At 44.8% G+C, this 21,897-nt stretch overlaps 1 protein-coding gene across 1 annotated transcript; it reads right to left on the bottom strand.

Moving 5' to 3' along the window:
- Window positions 1-2,880: 2,880 nt before the first annotated feature.
- On the bottom strand, window positions 2,881-3,573 carry LOC125541803 (NADH-ubiquinone oxidoreductase chain 3). Its single transcript, XM_048705119.2, has one exon. The coding sequence runs from the start codon at window positions 3,337-3,339 to the stop codon at window positions 2,983-2,985; it is 357 nt and encodes a 118-aa protein (XP_048561076.2). The 5' UTR covers window positions 3,340-3,573; the 3' UTR covers window positions 2,881-2,982.
- Between the last annotated feature and the right edge of the window lie 18,324 nt (window positions 3,574-21,897).

The raw sequence follows: 21,897 nt of genomic DNA, 5'->3' as shown, positions 1-21,897 counted from the left end.
ATCCCTTAAGGAAGAGGTTCGCTATAGCCTTGCTTGTTAATGGGTTTCTGACTTCACAGCAGAGTTCTAGACTAGGGATAAGCTGGATACTGACTTCTTTCCAAGAGCTCCATCAGCCCTGCTTAGCCATACATCAGCTCTACCATTACTATACGCATTCTACCTACGCTTTTATGGAAAGAAAGAAGAAAGGTTGGATGGTTGATCCACACAAATAAGAGATATGTAGGCCCAACCTTCAATTGCAGAGAATAGCAAGCCCCCTTTGCTGAACAGATGTATAGAGGAAAAGGGTGACCCACATCACAAGGGCTTTCCGATTGTGTGAATCAGAGCCCAAGAGAAGATCAATTCATTAGGAGACAGGTATCGATGCTTGCCAGCAGGAGAAAGATCACTAGGTTCAGTCTCTGATCTGATCAATAGGGTTCCCTAGGTACATTCCGTTTTCTAGAAATCCAGCAGGGATAGTAGTTGGCTTTTCCAGGGCAAAAAAACAAGTTAGGCTATCCGAGATTTGCTCTTTTTTCCAGCTTTTTGGAGTGAAAATAAGGAGGGACTTGTGATTGGTTTTCTACAGGGAAGAGAGATACCAAGCCGGGCAACTTCCCCTACTAACTACTGAACACAAAAGCCAAGGTGACCCAGAACAATTATTTCACTTATTTCTAGTTTAAGAAGGACCTTGTGCACGGTTCACGACTCTCGGTGCTTAGAGATGCGGTTCACTACAGCAGTGGTAAGAAAAGCAAGAAAACAGGTATCAAGAGATGGAAGTGAAAGAAGAACTGTTGATCGACCGGTGGTTTGGGTCTTTCCTTTTAGGATTCGGATTGATATTGAATTGACTTTGGCTTTGCCGAGGAGCAGAAACCGAGCCCTTTGATTTGATCCAGTGAGTGACGTTACGAGTAGAAGCCTCGACAAGTTGAATCCGGTACCGAAACAAGGATGACATTATTGAATATATTCTTCTTTCCTGTGCTTTGCCTTTCCCGTTTTCCGTACCTTTCGTAGTAGTTACTCGCCACTAGAAACAGGATTCATGAATTCAAACTAAAAGCAAAGGTATCGCTAATTCCATTTCAGTGGAAATATATGGATGAAAGTTTCTCTCCTACTGATTTCGATTGCACATCTAATGAAAATATATGCACATGAATGTTCAAAAGCAAGGCTATCCCCTTTGACGTTACCGAGGATCTATCTTTGTCCCTTGATTCGAAACCGAGGAAAGGTGCACTCGACCTCCTGGAAGGAATGCAATTATTCGCTTCGTAGTCCTCGTATGAATTCGCTATCGCTCCGAATCGTGGGAGCCGTTGAGTTCGGAGATACCGTTGTAGGAAAACAAACAAGTGAAAGAATCCCTCGTTCCCACTCTTCTTCCCCCCCACCTACCCGGTAGGTAAGTAGGGGCCTCGGCATCTCTATTTCCTGAGAAACCTACTAAAACTACTTCGAGAAACCTACCAATTCGAGTTTTCAATACGGAGCCAGAAAGAGGCAATAGTTAGGAGGCATATGCGCCTAGCTTTTTGTCTCTTTTACCGCAGGAAGTTCTCCAAAAGTATGAAAGGCCGGAGGGCTTTGTACCAACCATTCTAGTGTGGTTGGATTCTGTTCAACAGCCCAAGGACTTTCCGCACATTTTTGGTTCTTTCCACTGCTTGAAGTGATTGCGACAACTACGAAGAAACGACGAATCCCAACTACGAATATATATCAATATAGTGGGGCTTCGTTCATAAGATTTATAAACTCGAGAGCCATTTGGCAATTGAGATCATAGAAACTGCACTCGTGCAGCAAAAAGGAAATTTCTGCCAATTCGTCTTCGTCAGAGGAGATAATATCAAAAAAAAGTATGAAAATGAGTGTCAAATCAGGTTCGGTAGATGAAGCGTATAATAAGAGAGGATTGTTATTTTGAAACGGTAACATGGGATGGGGTAGCACGGAAAAGTCAGCTCTGCTCCCAAACAAAAGAGAAAGGGAGACTTAGTTTTAGATCGGCGTTGGTTTTTCCAACGAAAAACAAGAACATTCTTTCACGAACAAAATGCTAGTGGATTTGTAACACATACGATGGATTTCCCATCGACGAAGGCCACACGTCCCTCACAGCCCTTTTAAAGACCAAACCATTTGCACCAAATTCTTGCAAATCCGCCAAAGCCTGACGGCGATATTCGACCCGATGATCCCATTCCACCCCTCCATGCACTGCTTCAGAAAGCGCGCTTATATTAGAGGAAAGGTCGGTTAGCCAATACGGATCAATATCGTCCACGATTTTATTAATATCGACGCGTATCCTGGAAGCAAGAATTACCCCTGCATTCTGTGGATCGTTCGGATCGATAATAATCTCATCAAGGAGCTTGAGCATCCTATCCCTATGCGCTTCATTGGTGAGAGGATTGACTTTTATTTCGTTCTCAAGCCCTTCTAAGCGAAGAATAGCGGAGAGAAATGGTAACGTAATAAGGGAAAGGGAGCTAGCTGCTTCCATATCGCCCCCAAAAAGGAACCAAAAAGTTCTAGAGGCATCTTCCATTCATTTCGATTTAGGTCTTTCTGCACCATATTTAGATCTTCCCTTTCTACGATCCGGAATTCCCAGCAAATCCTTGACTCCTCGAATACGATGGGATTTCACACCTGGCGAATCTTTCACTCTACCTCCTCTGACTAAGACTATAGAATGTTCCTGCGAATTATGACCTTCGCCTGGAATGTGAGCAAATATATCATGTCGATTGCTCAACCGTACTTTTGATATCTTACGTAGAGCTGAATTAGGTTTTTTCGGTGTTCTCGTCGAAACACGCAGGCATACTCCTTGTTTCTGGGGACATTGATCCGAAGCTCGAGTACGGTCCGTGCGCCGTTTTTCTTCTCTACCATGACGAATCAATTGATTTTTTGTAGGCATCCCTCTTTCCTATGTCCTTCCCCCCTTTGCCCTTTCAAAAGTGGTTACTCCCGATCCGAAGCACCCCTTTTCCATTCATAGAGAGATCCAATCGTCAAAATCAATAAAAAGGCCATCATGGACCAAGATCCAAACAGATCAATCTTGTTAGGAGGTACTGCCCAAGGAAAAGAAAAGGTGACTTCCGGATCAGGGATAATAAATAAAATAGGAACCGGATAAAATCGTATATCGAAATGACTTCTGGCATCACCGGAGGGATCGGAACCACATTCGTAGGCCGACAATTTTTCTGGATAGGTCGAACTATTGGAAGCAAATGGAAAAGGAACACCGAGTGGAATCAAAGAAACTAGCGGACTGATCACTAAATAGATACGAATAGGTGCAAATTCCGACATCACCAAAGCCCACTTCGTTCTCTCGCTCTCCTCGCGGCGCTCCTTGCTCGAGGAGCGGCATACCGAAAAAAAGACGCTCAGATGTGGATTCGAACCACTGAAGGATTTCAAGGGCAATGCCCCTTGCTCTTCCCACTGAAACAAGAAAAAAAGGATTTGCAGTCCAGCAAGAAAACGGATGCGCTAACGCGCAACGGCTTTCGCGCTAGTTGCTCAATCCGTTGCTTGTTTTGCTCTAACCAACTGAGCTACCATAACCACTTGCCTAAAGTCTCTTTTCTTCATCTATGAGCATCCTACCTGCAGTGGAGGAGCTTGCTCAAGAACCGAGAGCCGGCCAGGGACTGGACGGCCCTCGTTCGGGAAGGTCTTCTTCGCTATAGACGCCACCAAGAACAAGAAAGGGGCGCTCCACTCCTAGTCACTAAGCAGCTATTCTGTCCGACGGCGGACTCCATCAATCTGAGGTTCTTTCTCTCACGTAATTTCGCCCGCCCGTTCTACTTCCGTGCCGGAGGAAATGGGATTCGAACCCATGATACAATCTTCTTGTATGTCGATTTAGCAAACCAATGCCTTAAGCCACTCAGCCATACCTCCAAGTTGTTGATCGGAATTGGATGTGCCGGGTTGGTTGCCCGAAGATCCACTGCGTAAGCCGTAGCGCGCGTACTCTTCTTTACTGAGCGAGAAAGACTCTATCCAGATCTATGGATCTCCCCAGCGTCCAAGCGAGACCCCATCCAAACCAAATCCGCCACTCGTTGGGCGAGGCCTTGCTTTCTATGAACACCTCACCACTGAATGAGAAACTTAGCCTCCGACCCGACCAAGAGAGAAGACAGGGTCAAGCCGACGCCGCCCTTCCTCACCTGCCTGAATGGAATGAATATCTCCTTCGTCTAGTCGAGAAGGGAAAAAGCCCGGCGGGGAACAGGACCGTGACTCTTCTAAACCATTACATGACGGAGAAGTCCATTCTCGTCATGATCGATCCACATCCTACCATAGTGCCCGGAGAACCTGCTTCTAGAAGATTCTATAGTGATCCACTGGAATCGGCCTCGGGTGACGCCTCCCTAGTCGTCGAAAGATTTCATCCCTCGCTCGGTCGTTAAGGTGGGGTGAAAACTACAATTAATGCTCTATCTCCGTCATAGAATATGGGATACTCACTTTCAATGGCCTCGCATCCCCAGAGCCTCAGACTGGCCTGCCCTTCCAATCGGGGTTATAACGGGTCCGGTATCAGCAACACCAGCCAATCGTGTTGGTACGGTGGGTTCCCCATACCCACTATTCGGAAAAAAAGCTTGCCATAGCAGCTCAAACCTCCGATCAGGAAATGGGAGTTCTAACCGGTCCTAACCCCAATTCCAAACAAATTGATTGGACCGAGGTTCGTGCAGGGAGAGAATAGAAACTAATAACGATGGAGCAAGAAAACGGATGCGCTAACGCGCAACGGCTTTCGCGCTAGTTGCTCAATCCGTTGCTTGTTTGGTTCGAGGTTGAGCTCACCCGCCGCCCTACGTCAGTAGTCTTCCTAACTTCTATTCCCTTTTTTTTGCTCTAAGGTAAGGTCCTTCAAGAACAGCATTGCGGTCGCAACGGGGCTCTGGGTGAATATTGTCCGCCCGTATGAGCCGGGCTGTGAATATTTATAGGTCGGGGTCTTTACTGAAAAACCACAATACTACACTACAACAATTTGAAGAAATCCGCAAGTGACTCTAATTTGAATTCACTAGTCGTGTTGAGTTTTTTTTATTTCAATATAAAAAATCTGCCAATCCCGATATTCCCACATTTCATTCTGGTCCAGTGTCCATTCCTGAATGAAAGAAATGAGCTTTGCCCCTTCACTCACTTCTGAATGACTCCTTTAGCACTCTCTTTTTTATATCAAAAAATAGAAACAGTTTACCTTTACCATAACTTCCAAGCAAGAGTGTTTTATTGCAAGATTAAGTTATTACTGAACAAAGAGAAATTCTCATTATAAGGATGAGAGAAATTCGGAAGCACTTTTTTCTTATTCTAGCAGACGGAATTGAATTGGTCTAATTTAGGACTTTCCAATCGATTTTTATCTTACCTAATTCTATCTACGCCCAGGGGGTAGGTACGTCGCAAGCTCTGGGCAGCTATCTTATTCCAAAGAATCTCGCTCCCTAAAAGGTTGCTGATACCACACCTCTATTGAACCCTACTGGATCTAATTGTTTAAGTGTTTAGTCGAGAGGAACCACATTGACACCATGCTTGTGCTAAGCCACAGCTCCATCAAACTAATCTGGATTTCTTCTTGTTTACGAATAATGGGGCATCTGCCTAACCCTATCAAACCTCTCTGCAACTACTTCTCTCTGTTCTCAGCAGCCCGAAGGATTTTTCGAGTCTCAAAGTCCTATTAGAACTCCCGCGCTTGCTCCTTTGGAGCCAAATGGATCCAAATTTCGGTAAGATAATACAAGAATCGTATTTGGTTGGGTTCTCACTCTGCTGTTCAGTCTGGCGCGGGTGTGATACCGGTGAAGAAGCGAGTAGTTGACAGTCAGGGAAGTAGATTCCTTTAAGGAGAGAAATTCATTGGTTTAGCCGTTAGGCGGAGCTTCTTTACACGCCGGTAGCAGAACAGCCCAGGCAGCTTAACGTGCTCTTGGCACAAAGGTAATAGAATGGGAGTCTGACGACACCCGGTACTCGGGATCTCCTGCTTGAAGAAGCAAGGAATTTCAATTACTCAGCCGTTGAATAAAATAAACTAGATACCCATGTTTCCAATATTTACTTCTCTTTACTTGCAGGACCTGGCCTAAGCATAAAGTAGATTTGCTGCACAAGCTCAAGTGGAGGAGGAAGCAGGGGTGGCGAACAAAATGTTGGTATGGAAGATCTCTTGCTCCCCCCCTGAAGGGTTCTTAGATTACCAAGTAAGGGAGGGAGGTAGGTACCATGGTTTCATTCTCCCATTGAGAGGTTATGATACTAGCAAGAGTCCTATTCTTCTCCTCTCGATCCTACCTTGGGTTATGTTTGACAGGGATGGTCAGTGAACTTCTATTGGTTTCAAAGGAGGATAGAGATCCATTGGGGAAGGCTCGAAAGGTTATTCGATATCAAAGGTTGACCCTCGACGCGCCGCAGCCACTATTTTGACTCCTTTTATGCAATTATGAACGAAACTTTCTCGATTCCAATGCAACTTATCCTTTTGGAGTTGACGTAACAAACTACGCGAGCCTCCCGATGAAGCCAACAGAAATCCTATCCGAATACTAAAAATAAAAGGCAATTTCACTATGGTGGTATACCAGCCGCCAGTTCCAATCGGAGCATATAGATCCGTAAATGGATTTGTATGTACAGCCACTTCAGTCGTGCTCCTCGTTTCTCGAATGGAAAAAAAGTATCTTCTCTCTGGGAACATGCTAAACCAGAAATTCTTATGTTCGTGATTCTTCATCCACCGATGCAGAAAATCTTCCAGTTTTCCATTCTCATATGAGGCAGGAAAGTTTATGGGCAACAGGTCGGCACGAAGTGATTCATCATGTTCAAACATGAACCTTTCGCTCGTTGGGGACGGTTTATAAATCATCAAATTCCCACAAATGGAATGAGAAGTGGGTCCATGTAAATGATCGAGACCTCACAAACAACAACGTTCCTTCCCCATATGGAGTTCGGGACCCAAGGGCAATCGTTGAGTGAACTGTATCTTATTCGTATTAGTTGACCTAAGCCGCACCATTATTGCAGGGGTGGGGCTCGGCCTCCGAACCGTACGTGGGACGAGTTTCTACCTCATACAGCTCGGGCCGAAGACCGGGGAAGTTGAGGAGAGATCGGGAGACCCAACTGCTGCCGGTCGGGACGGATAGGAAAGGGGGCGGGGATAAGCTTGTGAAGAAGCAAGCTTATTGCCCCACCCCCCAAAAACAAACCGACCCAGCAATAAAACGTATGCGCAGGCGCAACAAAGCGCTCATCCCTTGCTTGCTGCTTCGCGTTCTTTCTATTCCATCCCAGTCCATTCCGGGATAGGCGGCTAATATAATATGTGCAGTAGTCGTCGTCTGACCAATCGGCTCGGACACCAGACCACTTGTGCCCGCCCATTCTGTCTCGCCCTAAATGGAATGGTTCTCTTAGTTACGCTGTGCCCCGACCTGAGTCCCCACGTCCGCTTTTATCCGCCCGCAACCCGGCCAACACAACATTAGGGCCGTCCCCCCCATTCTATGCTGACCCGGGCCGGGGCTCGCTTTTTGGGAAGCCCGTTCCCACCGCGCTCACGGCCCGGCTGGCCTGCCAGCGGTAGTGGGAATTCTCCCGTTCCCTGGTCAAAAAAGGGTTGATTGGATGCGAGATCTACTCCACGAGGAGCGGTACGGACGTAGATGATATCATCACGACCTCTCTTTGCGTACCGCTAGGGATGCTTAACGCCACTTCGCCAACTGGCATTACCCGCGCTTTCGTGTCTCTCAGTGTGGTCAGCACTGGGTGTTTCGGAGCAGCGAGGCTTACACCCATTCGCATTAATTCATCCAAAGTTCCTTACCCTTATGCACGAATTTTGGAATAAGCCATCTTCCTATCAAGGTTAAGGAGTCAACTGAGCATCTCAGCGGCGGGATTGAATACCCGGATCGAATCAGAGTTCACGCCGCCCGCCCTGAACAAATAGAATAGGAGGCGTGGTCCACAGGTCGCACATAAGCCATCGGGTCGCACGACAGAAGAACACCCAACATAAAGATGCACACTCCTCCATGTGAAATAGAAAGATTCATCTTCACTTTTTTGTAGTAGTCGTGACCAACAGCCATCAGCAGTCGGCTCGTTGGTAAGGCGAGAGCTTCAAGCCCGCTTTCTGGTGGCACACCCCCCAAACAAGCACCACTCGACGAGGGGGGGGGGCGGGGAAAGCTACAGGCCCAAAACCTTCGACCCTTCTTTCTATATGGGGGTGCCCGGGGCACCTCATCTTGTCATTTTGTTGCTCATTCCCCTGAGGCCGAAGTGTTTGGCCTTTACTTCGGAGCGCCCGCTCACGCTTCGCTGACCTATCGTGTGGTAAAGAGAAGAGAGTACGAAAGAATTGTAAACAGAGCAGACCGCAGAAAGATTCTAAATATGACAAGTCCCCCATGGATTCGATAATAAGGAAATGAAGAACGGGAACGAAACGAAATAAAGCATTTCTAGCGGATGAGCTTCTCTCCATTTTGTCTGGTAATAGAATAGGGCGGCTTGCTTTGACCAACACTCCACTTTTTGCTCTGTCCATGGAGCGTATGAATTTCCTTAAATGTAGATAGACCAAAAAAGGGAATAAAGGGATAGGAATAGGAATTATAGTACCATTGGAAGAAGAGGCACCAGTGGGCACATCTCTACTGACGAACCATTTCAATAGTACGGGTGCTGCCGTGCCACGGGGCACGACCATGGAAGTAATGAAAAAGAAGAAGTTCTGTAGTTGGACCATCTGCTCTATCCGTTCGATTTGAGCTTCTCCAGAGAAGATGAGACGCTAAAAATGAAAGTGTTCGCAACGCATACCGAAAAAGGGTACCTATGTTGCCGACCATTAATGACTAGTTCGAAGACCAGGAGCAGGGGCACGTGCCAAGAAAGATTTGTTACTTTCCCTATGGTTTTCGAACGTTTTCAATAAAACCTTCTCGTAGAAGTATTTTCACAAAGTTTTCGGTAATATTAGTAGATGCTATTCGAACCCTTCCTTTTATTAAGATTCGAATTCTTATTCTTATTATTATCTAATTATTCTTTTTTTTCATGTATATGCGTCATACACAATCTACTAATTGATCTATATTCTGATACCCTACTATATCATAGTCTCTACTACTAGTATTTTTAATACCTCAGGAGCTCATGAGACTCTTTGAGTGAAATTCATAAGTCTCAATTCCCAAGCGATCGCACCAAAAACTCGAGTTCCTTTTGGATTTCCTTCTTGATCAATGACAACCGTCATCATATCGTATTATCATACCGTTGTCACGTTTGAGTTCTTTACATGTACGTACAATTACAGCTCGTCTTACTTCTGTCTGATCTTTCTAGAGGCATTTTGGGCACTGCTTCTTTGATTACAGCAACAATAACGTCACCAATATGAGCATATCAGTGATTACCAGCTCCTAAGATTCGAATACATATCAATTCGATAGCCCCACTCCGTTGTTATCCGCTACATTCAAAAGGGTCTGAGTGAGATGGATCTTGGAAGTCTGGTTTTTGATTGGATAGTGATCTCGGGCACGAGTGGTTGATCTTCGCGGGCCGTGAATGGCCATGGAAAGGAGTATTGATGTCAATATGTTCGATTGAGAAGATTGGACGATGAAAGACGGATCCTTTGTGGTTTGAATAATAGGCTGTGGTCTCGATATTGGGCTATGGGCTGATTGCTTTCTGTATGAGCCTCTTGTGATTGGGCTCTCGTGGGCGGATTACCCGATGTGTACTCATCTTCCAACAAAGAGGAGAAGACATAACCAGAAGAATTGTGAGAAATAAGTCAATTTATCAAGTTGAGGCATTTCAATTTGGATTTCCAATAAGAAAGACAGAAAAAGACTCCTGCGCCCTCGAGAGCATTCTCTTTCACTTGCATTTCTTCCTGAAGTTGGCTCGAAGACCTGTCCAGCCTTGATTTCCCCAGTTATTACTCGAGCGCGCTGAGGCAACTCTGAACTAAGCTCAGGGGAGGGGTAGTAGGTATGCTTCAAACCCTCCGGCACCTTGAAGAACGATGGCACTAGATCGGGAAAGATGAATGACCAATGAGGACAGGACAATGGGGGAAGTTGGTAATAGAGAATCCTCCCTTCTTCTTTGCTTTCTTCCAGATCTGGCATGTTTGTTGGGGCCAAACATGCCAGATCTGGTGCTAGGCCTAGTGTGCCGCTGCCTGCTGCGGCCATGAGAAATAGCGTGCTGCTACATGCTCGTGGCAGCTACATGGATTGATCGTATTCTTAGTGGGCTGTGCTTTGGTGCATAGGTAAAATTAAAAGTTCCAAGAACCTGGGTGCACATGGCCCTGTTTGGCCCCAACAAAGCTCCGCTCCTGGTTAGCAAACAATAAATAGGTTTGTTTTGATGGTGTACTGAAGATTACAAGTATTGTAGATAATACACTTTGTTCATTTCAAGTATCAGTTAATTGATTGTTTCTGCTTCACGTTGCTCTAAGACTGGCGAAGCAGATTTATGTGTTCTGTAGGGGTGGTATGCATCTCTTATTTTATTTCTCAGAAATAAAGGCTAAGACTATGAGTATCTCCATGTCATATCAAATCATTATGCCTTCCAACATTAAGCAAAGTGTATGAGGCCTAGACTTTGAATATTTCCTATATATTTGATGGTAGAGTTGTAGCAACTTCCCAGATTTCTCAATATCATGTCCAATAGTGTTTATAGTCCTTCTTTCATAGATTTTTACTCACACTTTAGAAGTGTTGTTAACCAAATCTATGCAAGCTTAATGGAGCATTTGAGTTACACCAAAATGTCCAATAGCAATGGACTCTGTACATTGATAAAAGTCAACATATTGCCGGTTAAATCTATTTTCACCAAAATGGTAGAATTCTGTGTTCCACTATGCACATCATAATATTTAGATTTCTATATGCCTTTAACTACATGGACTTCATCAAAACAATATTTTGCACTAGTAACAGTACAAGATATCTCTAAGTCAACTTATGTAATAAAGTAATCTCATGCAGATTGTTAATATGAGTGAGAAACTTTATCTCAAGTTATTATATGATCTTAGTTACTGCAGTTTTCAGTATGTTGCTCTTGCCGGTCGACTTTAGCTTAGCATCCATTTCTGAATGTTTTGAATTGATTTCTCTTCCTGTGTTTGTCGCTCTTCCTATTTCCATTCCCGATGCCATAGTAATACATAATTGTTTCTGATGAATATAATACATTCAGTGTGCTTAAGGACATGGGTGAAATCAAGTATAATTTTAAGAGGAGCATTTATGAGATCGAGCAGCTACATGATTTCTCAATGCAAAGCTCCTAGCTGTGTTTGTGCACTTATTCTTCCAATATATTCTTAGGATATGCCTAACTACAGTTTTGTCACATGGATTCCTTCTTATTTTATTATCAACTCACTTGAACTCAAAGTGGTCGGACCCTGCGCAAGTGGGAGATACATGCACCGGGCTGCCCTTTTTTTTCTTAATGCTACTGACTTGAATTGTTTCTGAATGTATTAGGTATGAATTTGTCCATCGTTTACTAAATACAATAAAATACAAAAATGTTGCAACAAAATGGGTCTGATTCCACAACTAAACATATTTTTTATACCTCATTCACATATTTGTGTGCTGAAAAAGATTCGGCCCTCTCCTGTCATTGATTGTGTCCTACATTTTTGTACAGGGACACTGATTGCTTATTTCTCTTGTAGGGTTACTAAAATGCGGTCTCTACCTTATGTTGGACAAACTTGAACTCCAGTTCTACCGGAGATTAGTGAAGAAAATGTGATTGTAAACTTGAAGGTGTCCTTGTCACAATTTTACAGAATGAACCAATCCTTTTCACTTTGCTTTCTTCTGCAGCCATATCATCCAGAGGGAGAGGGAACCATCTAAGGCGCATCAAATCAAGATAGAGGTCTCTGCAACCATTTTAGTCGAGTAGCAGTTTTGCGAAAGGTGACCGTGGCAAACATTTTATCCTGTTACAAGCACATTATTTGGATGAAATGGCATTTATTGTTGGTGGCTTATTTGTATGCCTAACAAGTTGGGTGCTTGTCTTCAGGGTATGTCATAACCTCAACCTTTAGGTTACTATAAACAAGTTTGGAACGACAAGAATATCAAATTATAACTTTTTACTGTTTTGTTACTATAACTGGAATGGAATGAGTTGTGTACGTTAGCCTGATTCAAATCCTTTTCATCTCCAATGAACGATCTGTGTACCAGTGGCGGAGCCAGGATTCGAGTATAGGAGGGGCCGAGTACACATATTGATCTAATCTCGTTGGCAATTACTCGTCGCTGCTACTAAATTTGTTGATCGTTGGGAGGGCCAGGCCCCTGCTCGTCCCCCTGGCCCCGCCCCTGCTGTGTATAACATCAGCCTTCATTCAAACTCCATGTACTGAATAATTTCACAGCGTGTGCTGCTACAGCCAACGCCCAATAGCAAGGCAAACAAAGAAGGCATTAGAACACTTGTCCTTATGTGATGTAAAAATTGCATTTTTATTGTCCAGTACTAGTTGCATGTTCATGTATGTTACAACTTACAACAGGTTTATTGTGCTATGAGAGCTCCATTTTGAGTTTCCGGTCTTTTGCAGGTTTCCCAAAGATGCACTACTTGATGGAGATTTGGATGATCTACAAGCTGCTGACACTAGTGCAGAACCGGGCAATAGCACCGGTTCGTAAGGCCCTTTAGTGCCGGTTTAGGAACCGGCACTAACGTTTCGGCACTAAAGCCCCCCCCCCCTTTAGTACCGGTTCAGCACGAACCGGTGCTAAAGGGAAACCACGTGGCACGAGCCAGCTCCGGGGGCCGGGAGCCCTTTAGTACCGGTTGGTAACACCAACCGGTACTAAAATGTTTGGGGGGTTTTTGGTTTTATGATTTCTTTTTCATTTAATTTTGTGTTTTCCATTTTAATTCTTTTTCGTTTGCTTGTATTTTAGGGTACTACACATTGTACACGTTATGCATATATATATATATAAATAGAATTTCTAGTAGAACCAATCATATATATATCATCAATGTCTCACAAACCATATTAATTCACACATACACACATGTATAGCTATATACAATTTCTCCTACAAATGCATGTTGCCTTCGGAGCCAGTGGCATTAGCCTAATTGGTGCCTTCGGAGCACGATGACAATTGGAAGTGGTTCATGGGGGCGGTAGCGGGTAATAGTATTCTCCCTTCGGATTTATGACCTGGTCGAGCAAAAATCCCGCTATTTCCTCTTGAAGTGCTTCTACGCGCTCCGTTTCTAGGAGCTTGTCCCGCACCTCTTTGAACTGTTAAGAAGGAGATCAATATGCATGTGTATTAGTTGTGTGACTAGATATCGATAATGGTGTAAAAATTGTGAATAGTGTTCTGACAAGCGTACCCATTCCTGTCTTTGAGATCTGCTCCTTTCGGACGCCATCATGCGAATGTTCTCGCAAACGCAGGATGCACACAGATCAGTCCCCTGCGCCTGCTTCAGGGCCTTTATTACGAGAATGGAATTTAATGTGCCTGCTTCAGAATGCACACAGGTTTGCAAGATCTACTATTAAGTTGGTGGAGTGATAATGTAATGCGCCTTGTTTGTTGAACCTGGAGACATTGGGAAGTTCAGCTCATTTTGGTGGCCGTTTTGGCACATAGGCCACTATATGGCCATTTTGGTTGCGTGACACATTTAGAAACATATACACGTCTCCCTTTGTGGAACTACTTCATTTTGGTTGTGTGGCACATCTATCTAGAAACATTTATGTACTCCTTTTGTGGCACAATCTGCTTATATATGTTCTTATATTTATGGAATGAAGTTTACGGTTTCCGATGAGGCCTATATGTTACTTTGAAGTCTATGTATAAATTGTGTGAGGTGTCCTGATTGCTTAACATAATGAATGGATATTACATCAGGGATGCCTACAATAGTTTGCTAGTGAAATCGAAGTGCTGGCATCATAACTGCCGGGAAAACATGCATGTGCAGGCAGCTAAACTGCCGGCAATTGTAGTTTCATGTGCCTTGACCAATCTGCCGGGAGAAAACAAACTGCCGGCAAAGAAACTGTCGGGAGAAGTTTATCTGCCGGTACAACTAATCCCCAGCAGCCGTTCTCGTGGCGGTTCTATCTGCCGGGAGAAACGCTATCCCGGCAGATTGTCTGCCCTTATAAGCGTGTTTTCCCGGCAGTTTTTCTGTCCTTATATCAGTGTTGTGGTGTAGTGTCAACCGCGTTGACATAACGCTTCCGCTATCGGTCTACGAGGGTACGTGGACACCACTCTCCCCTCTCGTTGCTATGCATCACCATGATCTTGCGTGTGCGTAGGAAATTTTTTGAATTTACTACGTTCCCCAGCAGGCGGCATTGGTGTCTCCGACGCCGGCACGAGCATTGGAGCTTAATGCACCCGGGTGTACGCCGGCCGGCACCTCGGCAGCTAGCGGCCCCTCCGTCAATTGCACGCCCGCCGTTGGCGGTGCCTCTACATTAGCCGAGCTCGACGCCATCATCATGGTAACTAATTATGCCTCTCGGCCGAGGACTTCATCTCCTTGCCTTTAACTGGGCATCCCTGATGCCCTACATGTTTTTGCAGGGCGCCGCCGATGTTCCGTGCACTCTCCTGCACTTCGTGAACGACGAGTTGGTCGATGTCGCCAAGGGCAGAATCGTTCAACCGGGCAACCCCGTGTTCCACGGTAATCCGACCACCCACCGTGTATAGGGTTCAACTGGTTCGGGTGCTGCCAGGCTGCGACGAGTTGTTACCTCCAATTCGACCCGCCGGGGCCGACGAAGATGATGTGATGACCCTCAGCGCCTGCCTAAGCTGGCCCCTGCTTTGGCCGAAGAGCCAGATTCGTTTGGGGGCGGGGGACACCACCCCAAAGACAACACCGCCAGTCGTGCCGGCGCCAAGCCATGCCAAGACCGCCGCAACAATACCGGACATGTCGGACATCCCTATGGCACAGGATCCGAACATGCATATGGCACAAGATCCGGACGACAACGGTACATTTACCAACGTCGATAAGTACTTTGCCGAACATGGGTACGATGACGAATTCTTGGGGCCTCCTTCTCAAGAACCCAACCCTACAAAAGACGATCGCGATCTAGCTGGTACCGCGGAGAAACCCAATTGCAATAGGCGTCGTCTGGCGTTCAGTTCTCAGGAGACGGCTCCAGCTGCCGACTTCACCGAGCCTCAGATAGCCGAGGTGCGAAATATTATCAGCCCCAACACATTCAAGAAGGCGGTCTATGAGCAGAACTCGGTCCCATTACAGCAGAAGAAGAAGGGACGAAAAAGAAAGAGTAACAAGGGTGGGAGCCAGTCGGCATTGAGTACGATCCATGCTCAGGACGGGCCACCTTCACCTAAGGATATCTCGAGGAGGGTGTATGTGGCGGGTAGGCCGATGCTACCGACTAATATGCTCAATGCTGCAACCGGTGCTATGCGGAGTCTGCATGACAGTGTTCTTTCTTTGGAGAAGTGGCATCTCAGAGAGAATGACGTGGCATACCTGAAGGAAATATGCCCTAGAGGCAATAATAAAGTTATTATTTATTTCCTTATATCATGATAAAAGTTTATTATTCATGCTAGAATTGTATTAACCGGAAACATAATACATGTGTGAATACATAGACAAACAGAGTGTCACTAGTATGCCTCTACTTGACTAGCTCATTAATCAAAGATGGTTATGTTTCCTAAACCATGGACAAAGAGTTGTTATTTGATTAACGGGATCACATCATTAGTTGAATGATCTGATTGACATGACCCATTCCATTAGCTTAGCACCCGATCGTTTAGTATGTTGCTATTGCTTTCTTCATGACTTATACATGTTCCTATGACTATGAGATTATGCAACTCCCGTTTGCCAGAGGAACACTTTGTGTGCTACCAAACGTCACAACGTAACTGGGTGATTATAAAGGAGCTCTACAGGTGTCTCCAAAGGTACATGTTGGGTTGGCGTATTTCAAGATTAGGATTTGTCACTCCGATTGTCGGAGAGGTATCTCTGGGCCCTCTCGGTAATGCACATCACGTAAGCCTTGCAAGCATTGCAACTAATGAGTTAGTTGCGGGATGATGTATTACAGAACGAGTAAAGAGACTTTCCGGTAACGAGATTGAACTAGGTATAGGATACTGACGATCGAATCTCGGGCAAGTAACATACCGATGACAAAGGGAACAACGTATATTGTTATGCGGTCTGACCGATAAAGATCTTCGTAGAATATGTAGGAGCCAATATGAGCATCCAGGTTCCGCTATTGGTTATTGACCGGAGACGTGTCTCGATCATGTCTACATTGTTCTCGAACCCGTAGGGTCCGCACGCTTAAGGTTTCGATGACAAATATATTATGAGTTTATGCGTTTTCATGTACCAAAGGTTGTTCGGAGTGCCGGATGTGATCACGGACATGACGAGGAGTCTCGAAATGGTCGAGACATAACGATTGATATATTGGAAGCCTGTGTTTGGATATCGGAAGTGTTCCGGGTGAAATCGGGATTTTACCGGATTACCGGGAGGTTACCGGAACCCCCCCGGGAGGTATATGGGCCTTAGTGGGCCTTAGTGGAAGAGAGGAGAGGTAGCCAGAGATGGGCCGCGCGCCCCTCCCCCCTTGGTCCGAATAGGACAAGGAGAGGGGGCCGGCCCCCCTTCCTCCTCTCTCTCCTCTTTTCCCCCCTCCGCGAATCCTATTCCAACTAGGAAAGGGGGGGAGTCCTACTCCCAAAGGGAGTAGGACTCCTCCTGGCGCGCCTCCTCTTGGCCGGCCAGCCCCCCCTTTGAACCTTTATATACGGAGGCAAGGGGCACCCCTAGAGACACAAGTTGATCCACGTGATCATATTCTTAGCCGTGTGCGGTGCCCCCTTCCACCATAGTCCTCGATAATATTGTAGCAGTGCTTAGGCGAAGCCCTGCGACAGTAGTACATCAAGATCGTCACCACGCCGTCGTGCTAACGGAACTCTTCCCCGACAATTTGCTGGATCGGAGTCCGGGGATCGTCATCGAGCTAAACGTGTGCTAGAACTCGGAGGTGCCGTAGTTTCGGTGCTTGATCGGTCGGGCCATGAAGACGTACGACTACATCAACCAAGTTAACGCTTCCGTTGTCGATCTACAAGGGTACGTAGATCACACTCCCCTCTCGTTGCTATGCATCACCATGATCTTGCGTGTGCGTAGGAAATTTTTTGAAATTACTACGTTCCCCAACAGTGGCATCCGAGCCTAGGTTTTATGTGTTGATGTTATATGCACAAGTAGAACACAAGTGAGTTGTGGGCGATATAAGTCATACTGCTTACCAGCATGTCATACTTTGGTTCGGCGGTATTGTTGGACGAAGCGGCCCGGACCGACATTACGCGTACGCTTACGCGAGACCGGTTCTCCCGACATGCTTTGCACATAGGTGGCTTGCGGGTGACAGTTTCTCCAACTTTAGTTGAACCGAGTGTGGCTACGCCCGGTCCTTGCGAAGGTTAAAACAGCACCAACTTGACAAACTATCGTTGTGGTTTTGATGCGTAGGTAAGATTGGTTCTTGCTTAAGCCCGTAGCAGCCACGTAAAACTTGCAACAACAAAGTAGAGGACGTCTAACTTGTTTTTGCAGGGCACGTTGTGATGTGATATGGTCAAGACATGATCCTAAATTTTATTGTATGAGATGATCATGTTTTGTAACCGAGTTATCGGCAACTGGCAGGAGCCATATGGTTGTCGCTTTATTGTATGCAATGCAATCGCGCTGTAATGCTTTACTTTATCACTAAGCGGTAGCGATAGTCGTGGAAGCATGAGATTGGCGAGACGACAACGATGCTACGATGGAGATCAAGGTGTCGCGCCGGTGACGATGGTGATCATGACGGTGCTTCGAAGATGGAGATCACAAGCACAAGATGATGATGGCCATATCATATCACTTATATTGATTGCATGTGATGTTTATCTTTTATGCATCTTATCTTGCTTTGATTGACGGTAGCATTATAAGATGATCTCTCACATAATTATCAAGAAGTGTTCTCCCTGAGTATGCACCATTGCGAAAGTTCTTCGTGCTGAGACACCACGTGATGATCGGGTGTGATAGGCTCTACATTCAAATACAACGGGTGCAAAACAGTTGCACACGCGGAATACTCAGGTTATACTTGACGAGCCAAGCATATACAGATATGGCCTCGGAACACGGAGACCGAAAGGTCGAGCGTGAATCATATAGTAGATATGATCAACATAGTGATGTTCACCAATGAAACTACTCCATCTCACGTGATGATCGGACATGGTTTAGTTGATTTGGATCACGTAATCACTTAGAGGATTAGAGGGATGTCTATCTAAGTGGGAGTTCTTTAAGTAATATGATTAATTGAACCTAAATTTATCATGAACTTAGTACCTGATAGTATCTTGCTTGTTTATGTATGATTGTAGATAAATGGCCCGTGCTGTTGTTCCGTTGAATTTTAATGCGTTCCTTGAGAAAGCAAAGTTGAAAGATGATGGTAGCAATTACACGGACCGGGTCCGTAACTTGAGGATTATCCTCATTGCAGCACCGAAGAATTACGTCCTGGAAGCACCGCTGGGTGCCACGCCTGCTGCTGGAGCAACACCAGATGTTGTGAACGTCTGGCAGAGCAAAGCTGATGACTACTCGATAGTTCAGTGTGCCATGCTTTACGGCTTAGAACCGGGACTTCAACGACGTTTTGAACGTCATGGAGCATATGAGATGTTCCAAGTGTTGAAGTTAATATTTCAAGCAAATGTCCGGATTGAGAGATATGAAGTCTCCAATAAGTTCTATAGCTGCAAGATGGAGGAGAACAGTTCTGTCAGTGAGCATATACTCAAAATGTCTGGCTATAATAATCACTTGATTCAAATGGGAGTTAATCTTCCAGATGATTGCGTCATTGACAGAATTCTCCAATCACTGCCACCAAGCTACAAGAGCTTCGTGATGAACTATAATATCCAAGGGATGAATAAGACTATTCCCGAGCTCTTTGCAATGCTAAAAGCTGCGGAGGTAGAAATCAAAAAGGAGCATCAAGTGTTGATGGTCAACAAGACCACTAGTTTCAAGAAAAAGGGCAAAGGGAAGAAGAAGGGGAACTTCAAGAAGAACAGCAAGCAAGTTGCTGCTCAAGAGAAGAAACCCAAGTCTAGTCCTAAGCCTGAAACTGAGTGCTTCTACTGCAAGCAGACTGGTCACTGGAAGCGGAACTGCCCCAAGTATTTGGCGGATAAGAAGGATAGCAAGGTGAACAAAGGTATATGTGATATACATGTTATTGACGTGTACCTTACTAATGCTCGCAGTAGCACCTGGGTATTTGATACTGGTTCTGTTGCTAATATTTGCAACTCGAAACAGGGACTACGGATTAAGCGAAGATTGGCTAAGGATGAGGTGACGATGCGCGTGGGAAACGGTTCCAAAGTCGATGTGATCGCAGTCGGCGCGCTACCTCTACATCTACCTTCGGGATTAATATTAGACCTAAATAATTGTTATTTGGTGCCAGCATTAAGCATGAACATTATATCCGGATCTTGTTTGATGCGAGACGGTTATTCATTTAAATCAGAGAATAATGGTTGTTCTATTTATATGAGTAATATCTTTTATGGTCATGCACCCTTGAAGAATGGTCTATTCTTATTTAATCTCGATAGTAGTGACACACATATTCATAATGTTGAAGCCAAAAGATGCAGAGTTGATAATGATAGTGCAACTTATTTGTGGCACTGCCGTTTAGGTCATATCGGTGTAAAGCGCATGAAGAAACTCCATACTGATGGACTTTTGGAACCACTTGATTATGAATCACTTTGTACTTGTGAACCGTGCCTCATGGGCAAGATGACTAAAACGCCGTTCTCCGGTACTATGGAGAGAGTAACAGATTTGTTGGAAATCATACATACAGATGTATGTGGTCCGATGAATATTGAGGCTCGTGGCGGATATCGTTATTTTCTCACCTTCACAGATGACTTAAGCAGATATGGATATATCTACTTAATGAAACATAAGTCTGAAACCTTTGAAAATTTCAGAGAATTTCAGAGTGAAGTTGAAAATCATCGTAACAAGAAAATAAAGTTTCTACGATCTGATCGTGGAGGAGAATATTTGAGTTACGAGTTTGGTGTACATTTGAAACAATGCGGAATAGTTTCGCAACTCACGCCACCCGGAACACCACAGCGTAATGGTGTGTCCGAACGTCGTAATCGTACTTTACTAGATATGGTGCGATCTATGATGTCTCTTACTGATTTACCGCTATCGTTTTGGGGTTATGCTTTGGAGACGGCCGCATTCACGTTAAATAGGGCACCATCAAAATCCGTTGAGACGACGCCTTATGAACTATGGTTTGGCAAGAAACCAAAGTTGTCATTTCTGAAAGTTTGGGGCTGCGATGCTTATGTGAAAAAGCTTCAACCAGATAAGCTCGAACCCAAATCGGACAAATGTGTCTTCATAGGATATCAAAAGGAGACTATTGGATACACCTTCTATCACAGATCCGAAGGCAAGACTTTTGTTGCTAAGTTCGGAAACTTTCTGGAGAAGGAGTTTCTCTCGAAAGAAGTGAGTGGGAGGAAAGTAGAACTTGACGAGGTAACTGTACTTGCTCCCTTATTGGAAAATAGTCCATCACAGAAAACTATTTCTGTGACACCTACACCAATTAGTGAGGAAGCTAATGATAAAGATCATGAAACTTCAGAACAAGATACTACTGAACCTCGTAGATCAACCAGAGTGAGATCCGCACCAGAGTGGTACGGTGATCCTGTCCTGGAAGTCATGCTACTAGATCATGATGAACCTACGAACTATGAAGAAGCGATGGTGAGCCCAGATTCCACAAAATGGCTCGAAGCCATGAAATCTGAGATGGGATCCATGTATGAGAACAAAGTATGGACTTTGGTTGACTTGCCCAATGATCGGCAAGCAATTGAGAATAAATGGATCTTCAAGAAGAAGACTGACGCCGACGGTAATATTACTGTCTACAAAGCTTGACTTGTCGCAAAAGGGTTTCGGCAAGTTCAAGGGGTTGACTATGATGAGACCTTCTCACCCGTAGCGATGCTTAAGTCTGTCCGAATCATGTTAGCAATTGCCGCATTTTATGATTATGAAATTTGGCAGATGGATGTCAAAACTGCATTCCTGAATGGATTTCTGGAAGAAGAGTTGTATATGATGCAACCGGAAGGTTTTGTCGATCCAAAGGGAGCTAACAAAGTGTGCAAGCTCCAGCGATCCATTTATGGACTAGTGCAAGCCTCTCGGAGTTGGAATAAACGCTTTGATAGTGTGATCAAAGTATTTGGTTTTATACAGACTTTTGGAGAAGCCTGTATTTACAAGAAAGTGAGTGGGAGCTCTGTAGCATTTCTGATATTATATGTGGATGACATATTACTGATTGGAAATGATATAGAATTTCTGGATAGCATAAAGGGATACTTGAATAAGAGTTTTTCAATGAAAGACCTCGGTGAAGCTGCTTACATATTAGGCATAAAGATCTATAGAGATAGATCAAGACGTTTAATTGGACTTTCACAAAGCACATACCTTGACAAGATTTTGAAGAAGTTCAAAATGGATCAAGCAAAGAAAGGGTTCTTGCCTGTGTTACAAGGTGTG

The sequence above is a fragment of the Triticum urartu genome, chromosome 1A (assembly GCF_056163025.1).
Source record: "Triticum urartu cultivar PI428250 chromosome 1A, HENAU_Tu73, whole genome shotgun sequence".
In the NCBI taxonomy this organism is placed as follows: Eukaryota; Viridiplantae; Streptophyta; class Magnoliopsida; order Poales; family Poaceae; genus Triticum; species Triticum urartu.
This window is presented reverse-complemented; position numbering and strand designations above follow the sequence as displayed.